Here is a 25,400-nt window from a genome sequence, read left to right as displayed (position 1 = left end):
TCATATAGTACGCAAGCCTGTCAATTAAAAACCTGCATATATGTATTTTGAAAGATTAAAAAAAAAAATCACTCTATATTTTTCGTCTAATTGGGTTTGATTAAAAATTAAAAATTATTAGGAAGTGTATAAAAAATGTAAAATATAAATTCGATATTACGAATTTTGGGTTTTTATAGTAAATTATTTTTTGTTGTTCCACTTCTCATAACCTTTATAATTCACCAGTGGAATATTGGCCCGGCTTAGTTGAATTTGGCTATCATTTAAGGTCCTTTGGGCATATAGTCGTATGTCAAATGTTTCGAGTCTTATACATCTTTTGATTTCAAATTTTTACTCTAAGCGTTCCTTGTGAAGGTAATTCCACGAAAGTGTTTCGTTCGTACCTAATTTCTTAAATGTTATTTTCATTTTCGAACACCAGCTCAATTCTCTGCTATTGGTACATCAGTAGATAGAGTATCGGTACTAACTTGCCTAATTTATAACAAACATTTCTCTGTTGATAACGTGGTTTTTTTTTGGCAAAAGGTGTTCCTAATGAAGAGGAATCTCGAATAACGCGTCGGACGCAATCAGTTTATAATTTTATGGACGCCATTACGAGTTGGTTGACCGTTATGGAATGACCGTTTCACTGATGATATCGGATACGTTCCTAACGTCGTAACTACAATCCCCTCCCTTTTCATGAATATTACCTACCGAATTAGACTATTTGTAATAATATGAGCAACACGACAGGTGCCATGGCCACATGTGGAGCAGGATCTGCTTACCCTTCCGGAACACCTGAGATCACCCCTAGTTATTGGTGGGGTTCGTGTTGCTTATTCTTTAGTTTTCTATGTTATATCATGTGAACTATTGTTTGTCTGTTTGTCTTTTTCATTTTTAGCTATGGCGTTGTCAGTTTATTTTCGATTTACGAGTTTGACTGTCCCTCTGGTATCTTTCGTCCCTCTTTTATAAAGTCTAATAAGTATAATCACAAAAAGACTGAACTTCGAGGATAATTCAAAACGGAAATTTCCCAATCAAATGGCAACATCAAACGAATGGATAACAACAACAGGCACTCGTCTCAGAAAAAAAAATATCCTATATATCTTTATATAACACCTTATAGTACTAGGATTTTGTCTAATGCTTAGTCCGTTTCTGTGTGTGTTACATTTTAATTTTGTGTCGTTGTTCTCCTCATATATTTAATGCGCTTCCCTCAGTTTTAGTTTATTACCCCGATTTTGTTTTTTGTCCATGGATTTATGAGTTTTGAACAGCGGTATACTACTGTTGCCTTTATTTATAGGGGGAAATTCTGAGACGTGTGCCTGTGATAACAACAGTCATATTCCTGACTTGGTACAGGCATTTTCTTCAGTAGAAATTGAAATGGTGGATTAGTTTTCATCATATTAATATAGCAGGGGGATATTCATGGTTGCAAAGTTTACATTTACGTGTGTCTCGCCTTTACTTACTTAAATCCCTATCAAACTTTATATTTTTATATTTTTAGAAATCGACTTGATCGTTTTATATTCTTTTGGTTAACCTATGATAATTTTCTCAGAGGGGGTCAAGTCTAAATATATTATTGAAACGTTTCATCTACACATTGTTATAATGACGACATATGTTTATGATATCATTCAAAATATGAGATTAAGAATTTCTAAATACATATAATGTTTAAATTTGGAAGTGTACACGTCATAGTTAAATGTATATAACAATACATAAACATTTGTATGGAACGTTAAATTTAAATAGACCAGGTATAGGGTTCCCCCAAAATATATGTTTTATTATACATATCTAACTCATACGTGTGATGTACAATATTTCACAAAATTGTGTAAATAGTTTCAGTCATTTGGCGAAATTGTATAATCGATTTAAGAATGTGTTATGAAATGCATTTTATTGTCATCTAGTGAGAAGTTGATTTATTTTTATTTGACATATTGTTCCTGCTTGTCAACCGTGGCGACAGGTATAAGTAACATAGCGTTTGAGCTTACTTTTGAGTGTTGACGTCTTTTAAGTTGCTCAGTCTTAAGTTTTCTGTAGAAAGTTTAACGGTCATTTTTTTCCTGTTTCCTTTTTTTTTTGGGGGGGGGAGGGGGCTCAAGTGTTTTTTTTTTCTTTTTTATTCATAATTGAATGGCCAGTCGGTACCAACTTTCTACTATTTTTTTTAAATTACTGTTCATGCTTCCAGTTTTTCTTCTTAGTAACCATTGCTTTCATTTGAATAAATTCATTTTGTTTTTCCCTGTCGTTCATAAAAAAATGCGATGTTTGACTGGAAATGTCAATAAAATGCATGATTCCGAGTTAAGTACACACGATACTTGGTTGAAAGCCAATGTTCCAGTTTTCTATGTCTATATGGCACTTTGATTCCGTATATGCAGGTCTAAATTTACAGTATACCTAATGTAACCTGTTTTCTACATTTGTTTTAGTTCGATTCATATATTCTCAATGAATTGACGATATTTGAACATCGGTAAGCGGTTGCCTCTAATTAAATGACAGTTCACATTGTTCGAGCTATTCAGTTTTATCCGCTATATTTGTTCATGTCGGACCGCATGTCTTGCTGTTACCTATATACTAGATTATGTTTTTTTTCTATTTTCGATGTTTTGTTGTCCCTTGAGATGAAGTCTTTTTTTGAAAAAATTGATGATTTGCAAAATAAAAAATCAGATAAGAAAAGAGTAGGTTTTTTCAATCTTTGCTGCGAGTCGTGAAAACTTGCAGAATAGGGGGGAAAGATACGACAGAGACATTCACTCACAAATCAAAAATAAACTGACAACACCATTGCGAATGAATCAGACAATAACAAAATACAACAACCGGTATATAAACACACAAGTGTAGACTAGGGACTGCACATCAACACAAACTCTTCCAAAGTCCAAGTTAGATCTCAGGTGAATCTGATCTCATATCAGTTTCCTATCATTCTTAAATTTCTTTTTTTTTCTATTGGCCATACTATTGTGTCGACTAATGGTATTTAACTGCCCTTTGTGAATAGTACCTGGCATCGAAACAACATTTGTAGAATAGAACAATCAATTTGATTAATTGCGTACATATATAATCATACAACAACAAAACATGTAATTTGCTAACCTTCGAAATCATGTTTAACCCCGCCGCATCGTTGCGCCTGTCCCAAGTCATGAACCTCTAGCATTAGTTAGTCTTGTATTTTTTTAAATTTTAGTTCATGTATATGTTTTTTGAGTTCAGTATGACGTCTTTTTTCACAGAACTAGCACACAATTGTTTATGGTCCCATCGGAGGACAAACTCCGGATACTACGTGAGTTTCTCGCTGCGTTTAAGACCATTTGGTGGCCTTCGGCTGTTATCTTCTCATTGGACGGGGTTTTGTCTCTTGCACATATTCCCTATTTCCATTCTCAATTATTATCCTATTGAATTAAGATTGTCTAGCTTAAATTTACTGTTGCAAGCTACAAAATCATCTAAAGATTCAGTTATCAAACAATAATAATAAAAACATTTTGATGGCAATGAAATTTTATTTCAATAAGTGGACATGTATCAAACGATAACTCTTGCATTTCAACAACCAAGCATTCACATAATACAAATCAGTATTATAACTGATCGAACTATATAACAGTTCATAAAACATTTTATATAGATGTGTCCCTTTCATAAATATAATAAGTTTACAAAGAGCATAGATCAATGAATAGGTGTAGATCAATGAATAGGTGTTAATATAAATTTTAATGGAATCTTATCAACAGTTCAACCAGCATGTACTTTGATACTCATTATTACAGCTAAGTGTATGGACAGTTCAAACTAATGATCATGAATGATACAACATTCTACTATATCATAGGTTTTCGACGTTCTTTGTCCTTGTCAGAATTCTACGAACAATTTAGATGAGATGTATATGTAGAATAAGAGCAACCAGAAAATATTCCAATTATTCTTTGTATGTCAGTTAACTATTGTCTCCTGGTGTTCATATTAGGGTATATGGAATCCCATTATAGGTCACTGTTAGTACCAAATTTCATGGTTCAAATTTGATACTTTGTTTCGCACTAGGACAAACTAAGAGATGTTCGTATAGCATTGTTTGTAACTTTGCCTTTTCTGCACGGAGATTCCTAATTTCATATGATTTCTGTGTGTTGTCTGCTTCCAGTTCTTGTATTTTCTACAATGATAAATTGAGATAAAAGCTTCAAATCTGATATGATCTTTTTCATCTTATAATATTTTATAAATGTCTTATAGTGTGTCAAAAATAGCAGAGAGTTCAGAATTTTCAATATAATCATTACTTATTGATAAAAACACTATGTTAACCCTTTTTATAAATATTCACAATTCTGTTATTTACAATACCTAAAAATAATTTTAAATTTATCTTATAACAATTTTATAAATACGAGTATAAGTTTTAATAAAGGCAAATTTTATGTTTTTCAAATACTAGTACAATTTAAAAGAATCTACTAACATAATCATTAAAAATGAAATATTGATATTTTGTATCTAAGTTAGCTAGCTATATGAAGCATCCTTCCTCTGAGCTTCGTGAGGTAGTTTTAAAAATTAATTATGTGCTGTCATTATGTTTGTTTATGTGTTGTTTTTTTTGTTTTCAGTTTGATTGTAATACATAGTACCTTGTTTTATGGAGTGCGCTGACATATGCTCTGCGTGTTGTCCAATGCAATTCAATTTGTTTGAATAAAACATTTTTAAAGTAAACAAATCCTTAACACGTACCTTGCAAAGTGATGTAGAATTAGTTTTCTTTCTATCTCGGAATCTTTGTGCTGCCAGTCTATTTTGCTCTCGACGTTTATCAATCTTATCTCGCTCTTCCTCTGTGAGCTGAAACAAAGTATTTGAAATTCAATGACAATTTTTTAATACTTCAAAACTTTTCCTTAATACAGTTGCTTTGGTGCCTTTGGAACTGTAGATTAAAAATTTCCATATCCCGCATATGGTATACCTTTCTTTGTCGCTTATTCTTTATTAGGTTTGATTTTAAAATCTGAATGCGTAAATGTTAGATATTTTAATTTAAAATATTTTTATCTTGTAGTACTGAAGGAATTTAGTGATGATTCCAACTGTCTTGAAAATTCCATATTTTTTATCGTCAATCTTCCAATGAATTAATGCAACAGAAGGTTACCAATGTTCTTAGACCATAATTAGACAAAAAGACAAATTGAGTAACAAAATAAAAGCTTTACCCGCCTTCCTTAAAAAAAACAAAAGAAAACTAATTATCAATTTTCATTTTACATCTTTTTGCAAGTCCTGTAAACGGCTTTAAAATCCTTTTGATTTTGCAGTGATAAATTGTATATTATGTGTGTTTTGAAATCTTAACTATCAATCTCATTAGAATACCGATCATGTGTCAAAGCTGTGTACAAGGATCTGCCAACACTTCGTTTTACTCTCTGTTTTTGGTAATTAATTCATCAACCTATGAAATTTCAGCCTTTTAATTTTTGATGGTGGGTATAATCCGACAAGTCTAGAGGATCTCGAAATATTTTCAAAGCAGATAGAAGAATGGCGACCGGTTATCGGATTTTCGTAAGAAAAGCTTGGACACATGATATATATAATAATCAGATTTTTTAACTATTAACCTACCTCATGTTTTGTTTCTTCTGGAAATTCTACTTCCATTTCGTGTTGTCCCTTGGCTAATCGTCTTGATTGAATAGTACATTTTAACTCTTCTTTTATCAGTGGCGACATATTCCCGGTTTCCAATGCTAGAAGTGTTGCATCTACCAAATTGCTGCTGCCGTTTGCCATTTTTGCAAGTATATTATTTTCCAAATCACACATATAAGAATTATCCAACATCTTATAAAACTGTAAAGAAAAAAAGCATAAAGTTCTAGTAGTAATCATGTATTCTTTCTGATTTTTTTTTGGTTAAAAACGCATCTTCATTATTTGAACATACACACATAGTTTTTCAAAATTGACAAAACTGTACATTACTTTTTGGAATTTATACTTCGTATGTTTATTTCAAAGTAATCAACCCTTCTCATGACAATAACTCCTAAAATACCTTTTATATACGTTTCTCATAACGTCATGTCTAATTATAATTTTTCGCTTACTCAGGAAAATTAAAAGCATGCGCAAATCTGACTTCTCAATTGATATTGCGCAAATCGGTGTATGTAACCTACTTTATTTAATCTATATATAGACTACACGATAGTTTATTTATAGATCTAAAAGGAAAGGTAACTTCTAAAATTGTTCGAGGTTAAGTGGTCTTTCCCAAAGTAAAAAAAAATCAACCGATAATAATAATACAATTTCTTTTTACTTTTCAAATAACCGTTTTGATACAAGTCGAAAGTATGCAAATTACGTCATACCTATAAATATAAATTTTATTTCCACTTACGCAGCATTTTTTTCAGTCGCATTCGAAGACAAAATTGGTGTGTCATATATACACGTGATTTCGACCAGTCACGTGTTCGAGAAAAAAGAGAGACAAAAGGACACAAAAAATACTTTTGCATGAATCAGAATATATTATGCTAAGTCATTGAATGACTATAAGCATAAAATATTGTGATTCAAAATGTCAAAACTAAAGGGACGTTATATATCAGCATCGAAGTCAGTGCTTTGGTATTGGCATGATTTATAACATAACTTTCTTATTCTAAATTGCTCGTTTAAATACATTGAGCAAACTTTTTAAAAAAAAGGGGGGGCTGCACTCCCTCTGGCTTAATTTTACCTTTGATGGAATTTATTTTTTCTCTTTTGGTCATTTAGTCCATTACCAAGAACTTTATACGTCCTTGACTTTTAAAGGTTGGGGTTGGAGCAAGTTCATGACAAACCCAGAAAGCGATGTGGCCGCATACAATTTAAGAAAATAAATAAAATCATTTTCTTGCGCATCCTTAGCTTTCAATTTTTGTGGTAAGAGCGTTCAAAATAAAGATAAATCCAGAAAAGCGCCGAAAGTGTTTTCCCTTAATTTTTTTAGCACTTGTTCGAAAGCAAATGCTGATGGGTTGTTAGCGCCCGAGATTAATAACTGTTCCGGAGTCAGCGCTTTGATACTGACATGGTTTAAATAATACCTTTCTTAATTCTTACTTGAAATTTGAAGCAAGGAAAAGTGGCTTATTCTTATCCCTAAGGCCTTCTCTTCAATACATTTGAATTGCCACATTTAATTTGATCGGGCTTTGTAACCAAGAAGTACGTCGTAAACGAACTGTTCGAATTACCATTTTTAGATACGAAAACGCACTTTCATTCATGAAGGTTAGTCAACTTAAAATATACAGTACAGTTTCTGTTATGCCGCTTAACATCGCATATATTAGTATTCAATATACAGTAACAAATATTTGAAACATTATTTTTTTTAGATGACGAGTTGATAAGGTTAACTTACAGTCTGCCGTCGTTTCTGATGAAATAACGTCTAATGTTTAATACGAATATTTATATCGAGTTTGTGTATTGTGTGTGCATGAAGTTGAGAATCATTATGTGTATTATGTACACGTCCTTCTGGTGGTCATACCTTTATATATATTTGAAAAGTTTCATAGATACAAGTATATAGATGACGACAGAAAAATACATGGCCCCCATCGGTAATGTATATATACAAGTAATTAATTATTTTAGCAATACAATTCAGAATAAGAAAATACTTAATAACATTTTTATGGGTAAATTTAGAAAATGGTATTTAGAAATGTACACTTACATATTTTCTTTTGAGCATAAGCTTTTAAAGGTCTGGATCGTTTGAAATTGCCCCGACTTGTGTAATACGTAATTAAACGTTGAGCTTTTATACACCACGATTGAGGATTCCCATGGAAAACACCTTACTAAAAATAACTTATCGATTGGGTCATTTATTTAGGACTTATTTTAGAATGTTTGCATGCTGACCAAAACACAGACTAAGACTCTAAAAACAAAATTGAAAATACATTTGTAAATCAAATCCTCTCAGACAGAAAAATCCGAATTTCATTTGGCTGATATCTGCTGAAGATTCATTGATCTATATATATATAAACTCCATGACCTACAGAATAAATTTAAACCTCGAAAATCATGATACGACACTTGGTTACAAATGTATTATATGTTTTTATAATCGACCCTGTTTAAAACAGGGACATTCTGTTCATACATATTTGAGCTGACCATTTTGAAATGATTTAAATGCAGAACTCAATTCGTGTTCTATTTTAACGCTATGTTTAAATTTTGCCGGAATATACAGTGGCGGATCCAGAAATTTTCATAAGTGGGGGCCCGCTCCGGTCACGCTTCAGTGATTCCCTATATAAGCAACCAATTTTTTTCCCAAAAGGGGGGGGGGCGGGCCCCCTGCCCCCCCCCCCCTAAATCCGCCTCTGATATATTACAAGTGTTTAAATTCTTATGTTCTGCACAACACCAGCTGTTTCTAACATGTCTAAAGGGGGCGACAATTTGATTTGCTAAGAACCCAAAAAGTAAGATTTTTTTTTAAACTAAAGGGAAAATAAATAGCTATGCCTCCCTAAGAATATTATCAAATGGTCGTCCCATCCAATTTCAATAAATAATCTTTTATTTTTAGAAAACGAACAAACTGTCTGTTGTTTGTGATTTTTTAATAGTATAATTGATGCAAGTTCTCTCTTTGTAAAAGTATTTCATACATGATCATGAAGGCTATGGGCAATAGGATTAGTTGGTACTTCAGCATAGCTATTTATGTTTTGCATTGTTTTTGAGGACTGTTGACTCGTCTTTTCGTTGTTTCGTTTTTTCGCTATGATTTTGTCTCTTTCTCTTTTCATCGTTTTTTTTCCATGCATATTATAAAAATTATACTAGATAGCATATATATAAACTGATCAATTATCTATTTACGCAGAATTTTCGAAGTCAAATGTAAATAAATTGATGAAAGCCATCCAACTCAGCAAAACACAGTCAAATTATATGCTCAGTCAATCAGACTTTTTTTTAAATAAATGTTGTACAGTGTATTGAATGATCGTGTGTCTCATTATGCAAAATATTTGACTTAACACACCAAAAAAATATGGGATATGATTTCCAATCAGAAAACTATCCACCAGAGTTCACTGGACAAGGATGTGAAATCCTATAGGTCACCGTATGGATATCAACACAAACAATCCCTATAATGCTCAGCTATTAAAAGTCCCAAACATGGAAATTTTTAATTATTCCAAAGGACGTGAACGAGGGGTTTTCTAATGACCTCGACTACACATGAAGATCTTGCACGGTCAGTCAAATAAGGAGAAACCCAAAAGCGTGATAAAGTATAAAAGTTTACCTATTTAAGAAATAATCTACATAAACTTTGAACATGTTTAATTAAGATTGATAATTTTTGCCTTAAAAGCGTTTAACGAATGAAAGTAACGAGGCCTAGAAGGTGTAGTCAAAGGTAGAACGCTCAATGCAGCTTTCAGTTTAAAAGAAAAAAATGGTAATGTTAAGAACAAAATAAAATCGTAATTTAATAGTCGGGGTCAAAAATATTGAATGACCTAATTTATGCTGGAATTTAAGAAATTCTTACTTTCGATTTTTCCGAAAGATTTTCGAAAAATCTTACAACTCAATACGTCATCATAAAAATAGAACTAAAATATTCGACCTGATTACAACTTTAAATTGTACTTTTGGTCAAACGGAGTTTTCTCAGAACTACAAAACAACCACAAAGAATACCACTGGGACTCGAGTATAAAAAAACAGTCAGCTCTAAAATTTTCTATTTCGACAGCAAAACCCATGCTATGAGTGGCGTATACGTGTATGATCGTGTATTACGGTGTCAGTGATGTACAAATACACAGCCACGTCTGAAAAATGAGAACATTCAATCCGATGTCCCAAAGGTAGCTTGTGATCTCTGACCGTTATGGTCCCTATGAACAACTATTTGAAGGTTATTTAGCGATTCCTATAGCTTGAAAGGTAGTCTAAATTCCCACTGCTAATTGTGTACTTCTCTGCAGGCCCATTCACCTGGTGGATTTAATGAGTTTAATCTCTCCTGAATATGCGTGAAATAGTTGCGGCTGGAATTAAGAAAAACAACAATCGATAAATTTATAATTATACTAAGCTAAAAATTGTAAAATTAGTCAGTAAAGGTACGGGGGGATATAAGAGTTTAATTTGACTTTTTTTTCCCCTCTGTAATATTAACCGAATAAAAAGAGCAAATTTATCAATTTTGTCTTCTTTTTTTTGGAAAAAAACCAACTACACCTAATCGCTATTTATTCTATTTCGGATAAGTTCTAAAATTACACAACTTTTTCATCCAGTTCAAGCTATCTGGGACCCTGTTTAAACAATTCACCATGCATGATACTTTTTTATTGAGACCTGTTTAAACTACCGTAAATACTTCAAACAAACATTTTTTTTACTTTAATTTTAATTTCAAAAAAAGTGGGTCATATTATATCAAAGTTTCTTGATGATCACTTTCTTAAGTTTTTTCTCCCTCAGCTCACTACTGATGACCTCCATTTTTCGGCCGATGACCTAAACAGGAAGTTGTATAAATGACTGTTTTTCCCGGAATGGACTAAATAGCGATAAAGTGTATTATGTAATGGTTCTTGCCAGTTAATGAAACTTTCCACTTGATAAAAGTACACCAAGGATAGGTTATTTTCTAAGACAGTTCTACGCATCAGAGAAGATAAAATAGCAACTTTTAGGCATCTTATAATATTTGTAGAAAAACAAAATTATGCTAGTATCCAACCATAAAACTTTATAATATTTCAAATTTCATGCTGTTAAAATGTTTCATACTTATCCATTAAGTTTTGCCAAAAAACAAATCACCTTTTGTAGAACCTCCATATAATAAAATACAGGTACCTAAATATTACAATCATTTTAAAGTAACAAAATAGTACTGAATTTTTAAAGTAAATTTCCAGTACTACAGATTTTTAGTACAGAAATAGTACCTATGCAAAAGTAGCTGTGTACAACTAGCAAGATCGGACTTTTAATGTTGTTGTTTTTTTATTGTTATAAAAGTCATACTAGATATTATATTTATATAAACTGATCTGTTTACCGGCAGAATTTCCGGCAGCAGTCCCTTTGCGCCAATTACTGTTTTTTAGGGGTATCATTTGCGCCAAATTTTGTTTTCCAAATGTATCAATTGCGCCAATATTCGGAGTTCATTTGCGCCAATTTACCTGTACACATCATGCACATCTCTATCATAAATATATATTTATTCTTATTTTTGGCTTAAAAAGTATCGTATGTTCGGAGATATTTCACCATGTAGATGAGCATCTGGAGAGAAATTATTTAAAATGCATTAGACGGACCGTCTTAATAAAAATATAAATCTTTGTAAGATCTAGTTCAAATATTTATATTTTTTCGCTTGCTTTCCATCACGATATAATTTTCGAGACGTTTTTTCAAACACAACCAAATCCCCCACCATGACAGCATTTTGTCAAATCACAGAAAGGATTTTCGAGCATGCGTATTCTGTTGCCATAGTTAAGCGGCCTAAAGTTCAAAGGGCACAAACCGAAACTATACCGCTACGTCGGAAAAAAAATGTACAGAGGGAGAAGAAAACTTATTGCTTTGCTGAATATCTAATACAAGATATGCCAAAAAAGTAGAACATAGAAGCATTTGCTGATTATGTTTTAGTCACATATGTTGATGACACCATGCGTATGGGCTGAAACTACATGTATCTACCGCAAGACGTATCAGTAATGGAGCAGAAGCATTCCACAAGAATTACATTGAACTGTTTAATGCATCGCATCCTTCTATTTTTGTGGGTTTTTTTTATCAATAAAGTGAAGTTACTAACTACATACAATAATTTGGGAAGTATACCAAAGCAGCAGCAGTAAGAAGAAGATATGTTTCAGAAAAGGAATTATTTGCCGTGTAAACTGCCGGTTTTAAGTCAGAATAAAGGTGGAGGGAAGTCATTTTTCTTCTAATTGGCGCAATCGTATGTTTTATTTTTGGCGCAAATGAAACCATGTAATTTTAAAACGAGTGGCGCAAACGTAGCATTGGAGAAATAAAGTTGTGGCGCAAAAGGACGCATTTTTGGCGCAAACGGATTTCTCCCGAATTTCAGAAGTCTAATTAAAATAATTTATTGATAAAAGCCATCAACAAACAGTCGAATAATACACTCAGTCAATAATCCTTTTTTTATAAATGTTATACAGATATGATTTCCCATGAGAAAACTATCCGCCAGAATTCACTGGACAAGGATGTGAAATACTATAGGTCACCGTATGGATATCAACACAAACAATCCCGATAATGCATAGTCAGCTATTAAAATCCCAAACATGGAAATTTTTAATTATCCAAAGGACGACGTCGAGGGATTTTCTAACGACCTTGACTACACATGAAATTCTTGCACGGTCGGGCAAATAAGGAGAAACCCAACGGCGTGATTTAGACTAAAATTTTACTTACTTTAACAATAATCTACATAAACTTTGACCATGTTTAATTAAGATTGTTATTTTTTTTCTTTTCAACGAAAATAATGAGGCTAGTCAAAGATGTAGTCTCCATGAGGTAGAATGCCAAATGCGGCTTTTAATTCAAAAGAAAAAAAGAAGCAATGTTAAAAGACAACAAGAACGATCTTTAAAAAAGATATCCGACGTATTTAAATTTGAGTATATGTTAAAACTATCATTTCGATAACCTCCAGAAGCACAATGACGTGCAGGACCTCTTTAATAAAATATCCATCTGAATGTAACTACAAGAAATTCTGTACTAAGTCTGGTTATATTAAGGCAATAATATATAAGAATATTGTGATGACACCTAAAAAATTTATTTGTCAAAAAATCCAATGCAAATAACAAGAAACAAATATACATTTACTACTGTTTACATTAAACTTATTTCACGGTTAACAAAGCTCGAAACTATTCGTAGTATACGTAGTATTTTTCTGTTTACATTCACCAAAACTCCGCGGAAATCTCACATGCGGAGGTGCGTTCTTAAAGTCATGTACGTTCGTACAACAAAGTTTACATTAAAAATTATATAATTGTCCCGAATAAACAACTGTCGTGGATGCAAAGAGCTATTGGAGACACAATTATTTTAATAAAAATATAAATCTTTGTAAGATCTAGTTCAAATATTTATAGCCAGTTTTTCGCTTGCTTTCCATCACGATATAATTTTCGAGACGTTTTTTCAAACACAACCAAATCCCCCACCATGACAGCATTTTGTCCAATCACAGAAAGGATTTTCGAGCATGCGTATTCTGTTGCCATAGTTAAGCGGCCTAAAGTTCAAAGGGCACAAACCGAAACTATACCGCTACGTCGGAAAAAAAATTGTTATTTAATAGTCGGGGTCAAACATATACAATGATCTAATTTATGCTGGAATTTGCAAAATTCTTTACTTTCGATTTTTCCATATGATTTTCGAAAAATCTTACAACTCAATACGGCATCATAAAAATAGAAATAAAATATTTGACCGTCATTTGCACTTTGGGGCAAACGGAGTCTAAATTCCCACTGTTTGATGAGTTTAATCTCTCCTGAATATGTATGCAACAGTTGCGCCTGGAGTTTGCCGGAAAACAACAATATATCAAATTTATAAATATATCAATCTAAAACTTACATTGGTAAAATAAGTAAAACACCGGGTGCGATAAGAGCTTAATTTGACTGATTTTTTAATCTAATATTAAACGAAATGTGTTTTAACTTTTTAAATACTGTCATTTTTTGTAAGAAAAACATCGAAAAATGTTTTCAATCACGAGAAAGACACTGACCTCCTGATGATAGTTCTCCAAGGACAGGTCCTTATCTGAGACAGATCTTCGCACCAAAGAAATTAACTAGCAACTTTTCTTCTTCTACGTGCAGCATTACAGGAGTCTGGATCCACATTAAAGAGACAATAAACAGCTGCTAAAAATCTGAAGCAGTTTCGGGCTAGATTGCCCATTCTGTCCTGGACATAGAAAATATTTCTATGCGTGTTTTCTTTTAACGATGAAGTAAAGCATAACCTGAAATATATATTGGTTTAAATAATGTCCCAAGTCAGGAACCGGATTTTCAGTAGTTCATAGGTGTTTCTCGTTTTGTGTTATGTTACTTATGTTGGCACTTGCACGTGCTCAATATTTGCGACTCACAAATATGTGTTAAAATATGCATATATGTTCAACATTTGAAAGTTTAATATTCATTTTTCGAATTTGCATATAAATATCATTTCTGTAGCTCAGAAATCGTCTAATTTTGTAGATCTTTAAGTATTAGTCCAAATATATGCCTCCTCCTTTTAAACAAATGACATCCTGTTTTTACGTCTCAAAAACGTATTGTCGTGTGCTGTATTGGTCTTCTTCCAATCATCGCGATTTGTTCTTCTTTCAATCAATCTTTACTCTTTCGCAAGATGTACGTAGTTGATGTTTTCGTTCTTTCCCTCAATTCAATAATTTAATTGCTTTCTTGGTAGCTTCTTATGTTTGAGAAACAGAAAACATAATTATTCATACAAATATTGTTTGGAATAGATTATATAGACCGTATAAATGGTTGAATTTCGTTACTTTGACGTACTGATATTGGGATCTCTGCCTATAAAAGGTTCTGATTATTTATAAAGAAATTGACTAATGCAGGTGTATTTAACCGATATTATATATATATAATAATAACAGTTGTGGTTCATTAATTTAAAAATCTCAAAAGGCAATAAAACAAGGACCATAACCTTTATTTTCTGTAGTATAATACAACATACTTTTCAGGTATCGATCCAGGTGTCTCATCTATTAAACTATACAATACGGTCAATATTCAGGTTTTTCTCATAAAAATGGAATTGTGTCATATCCATATTAGGTGCCCAGGACTTAATATCAATATCCAGTGGTATCTGTTAAATGTCCATATATAGCTCTCAAGTCTACTGTTCAAATCTACCGCGAACTATATCTATTATCTCGTATACTAATACATGTACCCTTTAATGTCCAAATATGGAGTTTTGGGACTAATCAGCACATAATGTAGTTCCTAAAGAAAAACAACAACCCATAGCAAATACATGTTTATATCAACAAATAAATGAGTCAAGATAAAACGTATTTGCTGATATAATTTTCATGCTGTACAAAAAATTGTTTTATATATAAGAGCGTCCGTTTGCATAAAGCAAAAAAAATTAAAATGCATGAGCTATCAAGATAGACAAACTTGCAAATATTACTGATTAAGAAGAGTATTTTATTATAGCAAAGAAAAACAGGAAATGCGCCATATTACAAGTTTACGAATTGTTCATAAAGTAAACGATACCGAATGCATGTAGCACATGTATTGAATAGTCTAGGGGCGGATAAAGTTTTCTTTAAAAAAAAAGTAGGCCGTAATTGTATAAAACTGAATATATTCGTGGCTAATTAATCATTTTTTAAAGATTTAAGCACACACAAAAAACACGCAACATTTCAGTACGACCCTCTATGTCTCTTCTTCACGGGTCCATCGTTATCGTCTGCTCCACCAAAAATATATATTCTACATGGTATTTAAAGAAAGGTCAATTGCATCTTAAAATTCTTTGTATTTATGCACGTTCTGTTGCTTCATGAAATTTGCGACTCGCTAAAGTGCATATATCGTTTTGGGTTGTGAAATTTTGCTAATGTTTTTCATATGGAATTTTAATGGTCAACTCAATTTTTCGTTTATAAGGACAAAGTTTGACGATTTCATTCATCCTAACGCTAAAGTCACCGTGCTGCCATGCCAAGGTTTGACCCTGCATGCTTGTCGAGATATCGTCATCGGCCGTCTCCTGGTTTGAGTGTCCCAAAGTGAAGTAATAAAAACTGAAAATAATTACCAGAGGACAATTTTGCGTCTCTGGAATAAATACAAACAGAGCTGGCTGAACTTAGGACCGCCAGAGGAGCTGAAGACCTCGCATAAAGACTCCTGAACAAGATAGTTACAATCGCGTACTTCATCTACCATACCATTGCAGCATCAGTCACTGCTGGAAAGAATCAGCTCAAAAACACTAATAATGATTCAAAAAATATAAAAAAGAAGATGTGGTATGATTGCCAATGAGACAACTCTCAACAAGAGACAAAATGACACAGAAGTTTACAAATAATGTTGTAATAGTACAACATTAGAACGAACTATAAAAAATAGTTTAAAAAGATTAAGTCTTAGATGCATGATTTTTTATGAGTTGTTAGTGACTTAATTTGAAGTAGCTGTCAGTAACTGCCGCGTGAACGTACTATCAGATCAGTACTAAGTGTTTTTTTTTTGTTGTTGGGATGTACAAGTACCCGGCCACGTCCACATGTTTTTGTTGTATTTGTATTTTTATACGACAGCAAAAAATGAATTATATTGGTATCACGTTGTCGTCGTCGTCGTCGTCGTCGTCGTCGTTCGAAGACATTTGGTTTTCGCACTAAAAGTAAATAGAAATCTATGAAATTTAAACACAAGGTTTATGACCATAAAAGGAAGGTTGGGATTGATTTTGGGTGTTCTGTCCCAACAGTTTAGAAATTAGGGGCCAAAAACAGGTCCAAAATAAGCATTCTTCTTGGAAGAAATTTTCAATTGCACAGTATTGCGCAATCGCAAGAAATCTTTAATTGCACAGTATTGTGCAATAGCAAACATTTTTTGATTGCACAGTATTGCGCAATAGCAAGAAATCTTCAATTGCACAGTATTGTGCAATAGCAAGAAATCTTCAATTGCACAGTTTTTGTGAAATTTTCTTATAAAATTGTTATCTTTCTTTACAATATACAATGTATATATATATATATATATACAATTTTACTACCAACTAATATATTAAAACAATCTTTACAATTCAGTGATTACAACCACTTTTTTTACATTTTGATATTTTATGATGCATTTAAATGAGTGTTTATTGTTGCAAACTCTATCAGATATTTTAATTGAGATCAGTTTTGGAATAAGGAAAAGGGGGATGTGAAAAAAATGGAGGGGGGTTCAATTTTTCTCATTTCAGATTTCATAAATAAAAAGAAAATGTCTTCAAACATTTTTTTTGAGAGGATTAATATTCAATAGCATAGTGAATTGCTCAAAGGCAAAACATTTTTTTTAAGTTCATTAGACCACATTCATTCTGTGTCAAAAACCTGTGCTGTGTCAACTATTTAATCACAATCCAAATTAGAGCTGAATCCAGATTGAATGGTACATGTCCATACTTGCCCCAACCGTTCAGGGTTCAACCTCTGTTGTCTTGTAAAGCTGGTTATCCATTTGATGAGTTAAGTCAACTGATTTTTATAGTTCCTTCTTATGTTGTACTGTTTACACTCATGTCCCAGGTTAGGGGCGGGTTGGGAGTTGGGATCCCGCTTACATGTTTAACCCGTCACATTCTCTATGTATGTGCCTTTCCAAAGCCAGTAGCCTGTAATTCAGTGGTTGTCGTTTTTTTAATTTGTAACATATCTGTTTTCGTTCAATTAAGCCGTTATTTTTCTCGTTTTGAATTGTTTTTCATCTTAATTTTAGGGCCTTTTATAGCTGACTATGCGGTATGGTTTTTGCTCATTGTTGAAGGCCGTATGATGACCTATAGTTGTTAATGTTTGTGCCATTTAGGTGTCTTGTGGAGAGTTGTATCATTGGCAATAATACGACATCTTCTTTTTTATATTAACTCATCAGATGGATACAAATAGAAATACATATAACATCAAAACAAAATGGGCTTATTCTCAAGCATACGATTTTTTCTTCCACTTTGGGGAATGACCTTTTTTTAACGATTTCAACACAACACAAAGATTTGTCTGGTATATTCTAAATCTAACTACAAGTCAGCAAGTGAAATCTGTGTGCTCCTTTATTAAACAGTCTATGGATCTGAGGAACACCGGGGCTCGTTTAGCAGATTAAAATTTAGTTCATCATTGTTTTTCAAATCTTTTTTTCCAATTTCCTGTCTATTTTGTATTACATTTATTGTATTTGTTATACATATTAGTCATGGCATATACATTCAATGTATATGCCTTTAATCTATATAGGGGTATAAATGTGCATTTCATTAATAAATAAATTAATGTTTTTAACGTTGGCATCAATATTTCTTTGTTTTCTAGAAATGTGCAGTTTACTATCCATATCCATTTACGGAAAAATCTTAATATACATGCATAATAAAGTTAATTTAAATAATCATGAGCACCAGATATTACGAAATGTTAGATCAAAATATGTTTTAACATGAATTTGTTAAAAAATTTAAGTTGATTTTGAAATGATTCACAGATTAATAGCTTATTGTCCAAAATGGTCAAATCATATTCAATATGTAAAATTACCGCATGTTGTGTAATCCGCGGATCAACAACGAAAACACCTACAGTTATAAATAGCCAGTTTATTTATAAGTAAAATTCTGTATATAAATAGAACAAATCCCATTGGTCAAATAAACAGGTATAGTATAAAAGATTATAAACATATTATGATTGATATTTTCTGATTCAACTATAGCACAATAGTAGTCTAAGATTCAGATAATTTACAGGAAAATTTACCCTTTTCATAAAACTAACCATTTCACATATTAATGTGTATTCTACTTGTTCAATTCAGCCTGTGTTAGGTATTCAAATGTGTGTGTGTGTGTGTGGGTGGGGGGGCAATACTTCAGAAACTGAACTAGTTTCACCCTACTCATGTGAATGTCCTACTAATGAAAATAGTCATTGAATACAGACGGCCAGATTGAAGAAAAGAACGTCTGTCGCAGTACTTTTGTGCTATAGGCATGACATGCATGACAAGATAAAAAAAATTAGTTATGACATAGTAAAAGATAGACCACCTCTACGAGTATTTGTTGTTATTAAACCATGTTAATATATGTTTGTTGGCAATGCATCCTTATCAGCGTGAAACAAACATGAATCAATAGATATCTAATTATTGGTTTGTTAATCAAATACTATTTCAGAGCATAGTTTAACGCTCAGATTTTTGAGTTGGGAGAATATAACACTTAACTCGATTTTATTAAATGAAACAATCATTTTTAGCAAGACATTTTAGTTATTTTACATTACCACAATGAGTATTTTAATCTTTGTATCATTCTTGTCTGTACATTAATGCAATCAATTGAACAATATTGGTAATTTGTTGCAACAATGTGTTGTTATTACATAAAATCTCCTTCCAGATTTCATATCGTAGTATCCCGAGGTATTCCGATTAAATGTGTTGGGAGAAGATGAACGCATCAATAAATTATACAGAGTCACTACGCTATATAGTATTGAAGATACAACCTTCTTATATTTTTTCTTTATTCAATTATCTTTATTTGTAACGTATTATGAATATGTTATAATGTGATACAAGTTCAGCATCATGCTTTACGTCACAATACCAAATTCAAACAAATTGGTAATTTCTGTGATTATTTCATCATCCGATATATGATAAAACGGTAACCAAGCAACGAAACTTGACCACTTAATTAAAAAATAACCAACATACGATCTTTAATGACTATATTTCACGTGGTTATCTTGGTTTGTCTAAAGTGAGTCAATAATATCGAAATGATTATATCCTGATCTGAATAAATCATCTTTTTTCGTGTAAAGGTTTATTTTTTATGGCTTAAATGTTGGTATAGATAACATGTGCTCTAAGCTTCGGGCTCAGTGTAAGGTTGACAATGATATTGTATCTAATTCTTCGCTTTGTAGCTGTTTTCGTACATAATGTAGATATTTTTCTAGATTAAGCGATATGAACATGTTTTCTCTATTTTTTCTTCACTAAACGATGTATGGTTCTTTTACTAAAGTGACCGGTCTGGTACGAATGTGTGCACAAGACAATCTAATTGAAATGTTGATCTCTGATTACGTTATACTGCATATGAGCTTTGAAATGTTGATCTCTGATTACGTTATACTGCATGCAGTATAACGTAATCAGAGATCAACATTTCATGCAGTATAACGTAATCAGAGATCAACATTTCAATTAGATTGTGCACAAGACTGCACAAGATACTTGACATGTATGCTTCTGTTTTCTGTATAACGTACATGTGTATACACGCTGAGGTTTAGACTGGTCTACGATGTCCAATCTTATCAGGTTATATTTTATTTTCATTACGCACACATATAAAAATTAAACAAATTCAAGTGATGCTGTAATTGATGTACAGTATTCACGTCCGGTGCGATTGACTTTTGTATGAATCAGATGAGAATGCCTGATATACTTTCAACGGAACCCTAGTTTTCAACTTTTTTCAAATTTGGGTGCATGTATAAGTGGAATAAATAATTAGTCAAGTTTGGTCTGTTTAAAGACCTCATTTTAGGTATTAAAAAATCTCAACAATTTTAATAAACTGAGCAACAATAAACTAAGCAGCTGATAGAACGTAATTCACATATAGCATGTCATAGAGATTGGAAAGTATAAACTTCGGTATTTCGCTAATATACTTAAAACATATCTTGATCAAACACTTCGTAAGACCTGTTGGTTGTTTTTTCTATGCATGGTCGGGTTGCTGTCTCTTTGACACATTCCCCATTTCAATTCTCAATTTTATTAACTTGCCTTGTAAATATCGGATTGATATTGAATATATATTGAAGATTATATAATATTGTATACCCTTTTTGTGGAAATGGCACGAAAAAAAAACAACATTTTGTACGTCCGTTTTTCATATCGTGTTTCCTTGAAAGAGGAAATTTGCTAAAAGGAGCTCCCAATCAAATAACTAGTTGTTTGTCGTTATAGAATAACGGTATCCGTTTCACAGATGATAGCGGATATGTTCTTACGGATATTTTCCTCATTTCGTAACTGCAATCGTGTCCCTTTTCCCGAATGGGACGGACCTACCGTATAAGACTTATTGCTGTGTTTGTACTTACATGCGACGGGTGCCACATACGGAGCATTTTAGGTCTTCCCCAGGGTAGGGTTCGTGTTACTCAGTCTTTAGTTTTCTATGTTATGTTGTGTATACTATTTCTGTTGGTCTTTCTCCTTTTTAGCCTTGGCGTTGTCAGTTATTTCGGACGTATGAGTTTGAATGTCCCTCTTATATCTTTCGCCCCTCCTTCTAGACTTTTCTTTCCTATCAGTCAAACTTGTCGAAGATTTTGTATAATCTATCAAAATGAAGAACCGCAGTTTATGTGTCAAAATGAAGAACTTCAGTATACGTTTAAAATGTAGAACCAAGATATATTTTTTTAAATGAAGAACCACAATATACGAGTTTCCGTGTGGCTGCAGAATAGAATTCCTCAGGATAAATTCAAGTACCAAATTTCATAAAAGCGTTCGCTTAAGATAAATCAAAGTTTTGCATTTGACAGAAATTTAATGTAGAACTATGGATTTTTTTTCTGATAGATATCCATGCATTTCAGATCTTGTATATATTCTTAGATATCCATGCATTTCAGATCTTGTATATATTCTTAATTCCTTTATGTGTGTTCTTTGCGTGAATAAATGAAAAACTTCACTAGATTAAACAATTTTGCCTTTGTCTATATATTGCTTTTCTGAGTCCCTCTTGTGCAAAATTATTCTATTGGTTAAAACATATTTTATTGTTCAAAACAAATGGATTAGATACAAGTTTTTCAACTTAGTTCCGTCTTCTCCATTATTCTATTGACTATCTAAACCTTCAACTTTTCTTTTTGTTAAAAATTCAGTATTTCCGTTTTGGCCCCATTTAAAATCTGAATAGCGTTAGTTTGCCTCAAACTTTTCATGCAGGCTGTTGTCCTGCTATCCCCCCTTTTCCTATTAATGATAATTCACTGGGTAATTTTTGTTTGTACCACAGTGACTTCTATGTTTATTTTACTAATACGTGAAATAAATACATTGACAACAAGTAAACTTTGAAATATTTAATGTAAATAACAGTCTATAATCTGAATATACACGTACATTTCGTGTCAATATATCACACCATTTAATGGTAACATTAGAGTAAGAGATTCTACAAAATCTACCAAGAAACATTTCTTTTTTACTCAGTTAACAAATATTGCACATAATACATTTTTTTCTTTAAAAAATGAAAAATCGTCAAAAAATGAAATTATCTAAACGCTCTAAGTATAGTAATCAAACTTAAACTCTTAATCACAGTGTTGTCATAAGTTTGCCCTACACTCATTTATGGACTAGTTACAACTACAACTATTTGGACTAGTTACTTTTCATAATTGAAAATCTTTCTAACTGTTTAAAGATTCAGATCTTTAAATTTACAACATAAAATACCTTAATATTTGCAAGCACCAGTTGTATGGCAAAATACAGTAACACTGTCTTGTTATGACAACATATCATTTCATAGACAAACAAGACAAAATGTAATTGCCAAAAAGTATTTTTTTAGTTCTTATACTGCTTCTATTATTTTTTTTCTTAATATACTGTTTCTATATATTTTAGTAACTAACTATATGAAAACAGCAATTTTTCAACTCTCAACTGCATATACATTAAAAAAACACATTTTGATAACTAGTGTAATACATAAACACTAAGACATTATTGTCATGCATGTAGCTTATATGTGTACACTAATATGTGTCCATGTTTCTTCAGAATCGTTGTAGATGTAATATACAACTAAATTGTAAATATATACACAGCAGAGCTCCGCGCTTTTTACACATGTTTATATTGTATTCTCTGTACTTATAAACAGTGAATCCTTGTTATTTTTCACACACGATCGAACTCCTTGTCCAATGTTCATCCAGTTTGAATGGTAACCGTGGGACAGACCAATAGATGATTATGTAACATCGCCTGTAGTTCGTCCCGCTCTTTTCGCAGACGTCTGATCTCAGCCAGTTTTCTTGTGTTGTCCGTCTCTAATTCATTCACTTCCTGAAAATAATAATTAGAAAATTAGAAAAAATATTAACATATCAAAAATTATATGTCAGAGAAAATATTGATACCTGTTTATTTGTTATTCTGTTTATAATTGATCATAATTGTGTTTGTTTGTAATGTGTTGTTTTTCATTGTGTTCGTGTTTTTAGTTTTGGGTCGTACACATATACACTTCCACCAAGAAGGTCTTAGGATGATGATAAAACTAACTTAGTTCTGGCACACATTTTTGGCATAATTTGCCAAGTTTTCGTTTAACCGAAAAGTTATTCATATCACTCAATAAGCATGATAAGATGATTAGAGAAATACCATTTTATCTATAAAAAGCACACATACTTCTAGGAGAAGAAAAAAACATTATTTGTGTTAAATATTATGCTTACCTTTGCATAAACGGGTCCTTTCGCTCGACGACGTTGACGAAATCGTCTGGCTGCTAGTTTATTCTGTTCTCGCCTTTTTACTATTTTCTCCTTTTCCTCTTCCGTCAGCTAAAATATATCACAATATGAATATATATAAAATTAAGGCATATACTAACGAATACATTTAAAAAGATCTTTAAAGAATTAAAGGTCGAAATTTAATTGACACAAGATTGATAATAGGACAACTAACTTCGTTCAATTAAATATTTTTCACCTTCATTTTTATTTTTTTATTTCACATTATCTTAACAACCCGAATGATATTTACAAATATTAAATATACTATATAAAAATACAATAGATAAAACACAAACTTACCTGTCCTTGTTCTGGTTTAGTGAATTCCACCCCTAGTTCGTCTTGACCATTTGCCAACCTTCTAGATTGTATGGTATACTTTAATTCCTCTTTTACTAATGGGGTAAGTTCTCCCGTTTCCAAAGCAGTTAAAGTAGCTTCTGCAAAACCGTCGGTCTGCTCAGAAGGTTTTAACTCAGCATCATAAAAGAACGTAGCCTCCATGAATTTATCGGCTTCTTCTGTCTCAAGTACTGACATTGGATAGCTGTCCAGTGGGGTCGTCCACATACTTGGGCATTCGAAGTCAAGCATTGTTATTGTTCATATATTGTCTTTATTGACATTACTTGCAAAAGCCAATTCAAACTCTTGTGCTAACTTTAAATTGTTCTCTTGTATTCATTATTTATCGAGCCATGCTGAATTTTAAACACGTCTTTATCGTTCTGTGGTCGTTGTTCTTATGACTCTGGGTAACCCATTCAATCCTATTTATACCAACCGCATGATTGACTATGATGATTATAGTTACTACGTGTTGTGAAATGACATGTACCTTAATGGGAAACACCTTGAACGTATTAATAGAAATACTGACGTGTACTACATGTTGGGAGAATTTATGTAAAAGCATGTTTCAATCAAAAACACGTATATTTATCAAATATTTGTGTATGTTGATACTTTTGATATATAACTGTGCACGACTTTTTCGAATGATATAAATTCTCTGCCTATAATTACTATATCGACGATCGACAGAACGACTACTACATTTACGACAAATCTGTTCCGAACGATACTAAGTTGGGAGAATTTGCACTAATCTTTTAAATAGGACCATGTATATATAAATTTAAAAAAACACTATTAATAGACCATTTGTATATTTCTAACGAGCAGATGTAAACGTAACATAAATTTTGAATACATAATTAAAGAAAATATTTTACTAATAAATTTTATGATCCATTGATCTTTAAAACTTTAAATAGAATCACTTTGAAGATACCAAATGAAGGTACAAATACATGTACAAGTACTTTAATTAGATATTGATATGAAATTTATAGATACGTAAACTTCTCTGTGTTTTTTTCATATCAATTAAGTTTTGGCAATACAGACTTTTTTTTAAAGCTGAGACAAACCGTCAAAAATATTAAGCTTTTAATTTCGTTTAAGTATTCTCATAAATTCGTTGAATAAAAATTTAAATACTTTTTAATTACAAAGAGTAGACTCTTACAAAGTTTAGGACAGTTGGGACTATCTTTGTGTTGTTTTCCCCACTTGGTAGTGTTTCCTGACTATAGTCCCTTCTAACTTATGCTATGTGCTTTTTCGGTTCAATGGTAAGAAATGTGTGTGTTTTGCTGCAACGTCTCATATATTTATCTCTAGGGGATATTCTATTTATTTCAAATTTTTCCAAAAAATATCCGCCCAAACTAGTATGGAATTAGTTAATGTTTTATTTTGTCTTTTGTTTTACTATATTGACCTT

General features: G+C 32.1%; 2 protein-coding genes across 3 annotated transcripts; both read right to left on the bottom strand.

Moving 5' to 3' along the window:
* Positions 1-3,820: 3,820 nt before the first annotated feature.
* Positions 3,821-7,904, bottom strand: LOC134701423 (cyclic AMP-dependent transcription factor ATF-3-like). 2 transcript variants are annotated; one of them, XM_063562573.1, is made up of 4 exons: positions 7,823-7,904; positions 5,704-5,931; positions 4,813-4,920; positions 3,821-4,234 (listed from the first exon to the last, which is right to left on the bottom strand). In XM_063562573.1, the coding sequence occupies exons 1-4, from the start codon at positions 7,838-7,840 to the stop codon at positions 4,088-4,090; spliced, it is 501 nt and encodes a 166-aa protein (XP_063418643.1). In that variant the 5' UTR covers positions 7,841-7,904; the 3' UTR covers positions 3,821-4,087. The 2 variants fall into 2 exon arrangements, with proteins under 2 accessions (XP_063418643.1, XP_063418644.1); XM_063562574.1 differs by lacking the exon at positions 7,823-7,904 and adding an exon at positions 6,064-6,119.
* Positions 7,905-22,141: 14,237 nt separating this feature from the next.
* Positions 22,142-24,372, bottom strand: LOC134701422 (uncharacterized). The gene is made up of 3 exons (XM_063562572.1): positions 23,912-24,372; positions 23,549-23,656; positions 22,142-23,153 (listed from the first exon to the last, which is right to left on the bottom strand). Exons 1-3 carry the CDS (start codon positions 24,203-24,205, stop codon positions 23,016-23,018), a joined length of 540 nt encoding a protein of 179 aa, XP_063418642.1. The 5' UTR covers positions 24,206-24,372; the 3' UTR covers positions 22,142-23,015.
* Positions 24,373-25,400: the final 1,028 nt, after the last annotated feature.

The sequence above is a fragment of the Mytilus trossulus genome, unplaced genomic scaffold, assembly GCF_036588685.1.
Source record: "Mytilus trossulus isolate FHL-02 unplaced genomic scaffold, PNRI_Mtr1.1.1.hap1 h1tg000244l__unscaffolded, whole genome shotgun sequence".
In the NCBI taxonomy this organism is placed as follows: Eukaryota; Metazoa; Mollusca; class Bivalvia; order Mytilida; family Mytilidae; genus Mytilus; species Mytilus trossulus.
Note: the sequence above shows the minus strand (reverse complement) of the source record. Positions and strands in the feature narration are given on the sequence as shown.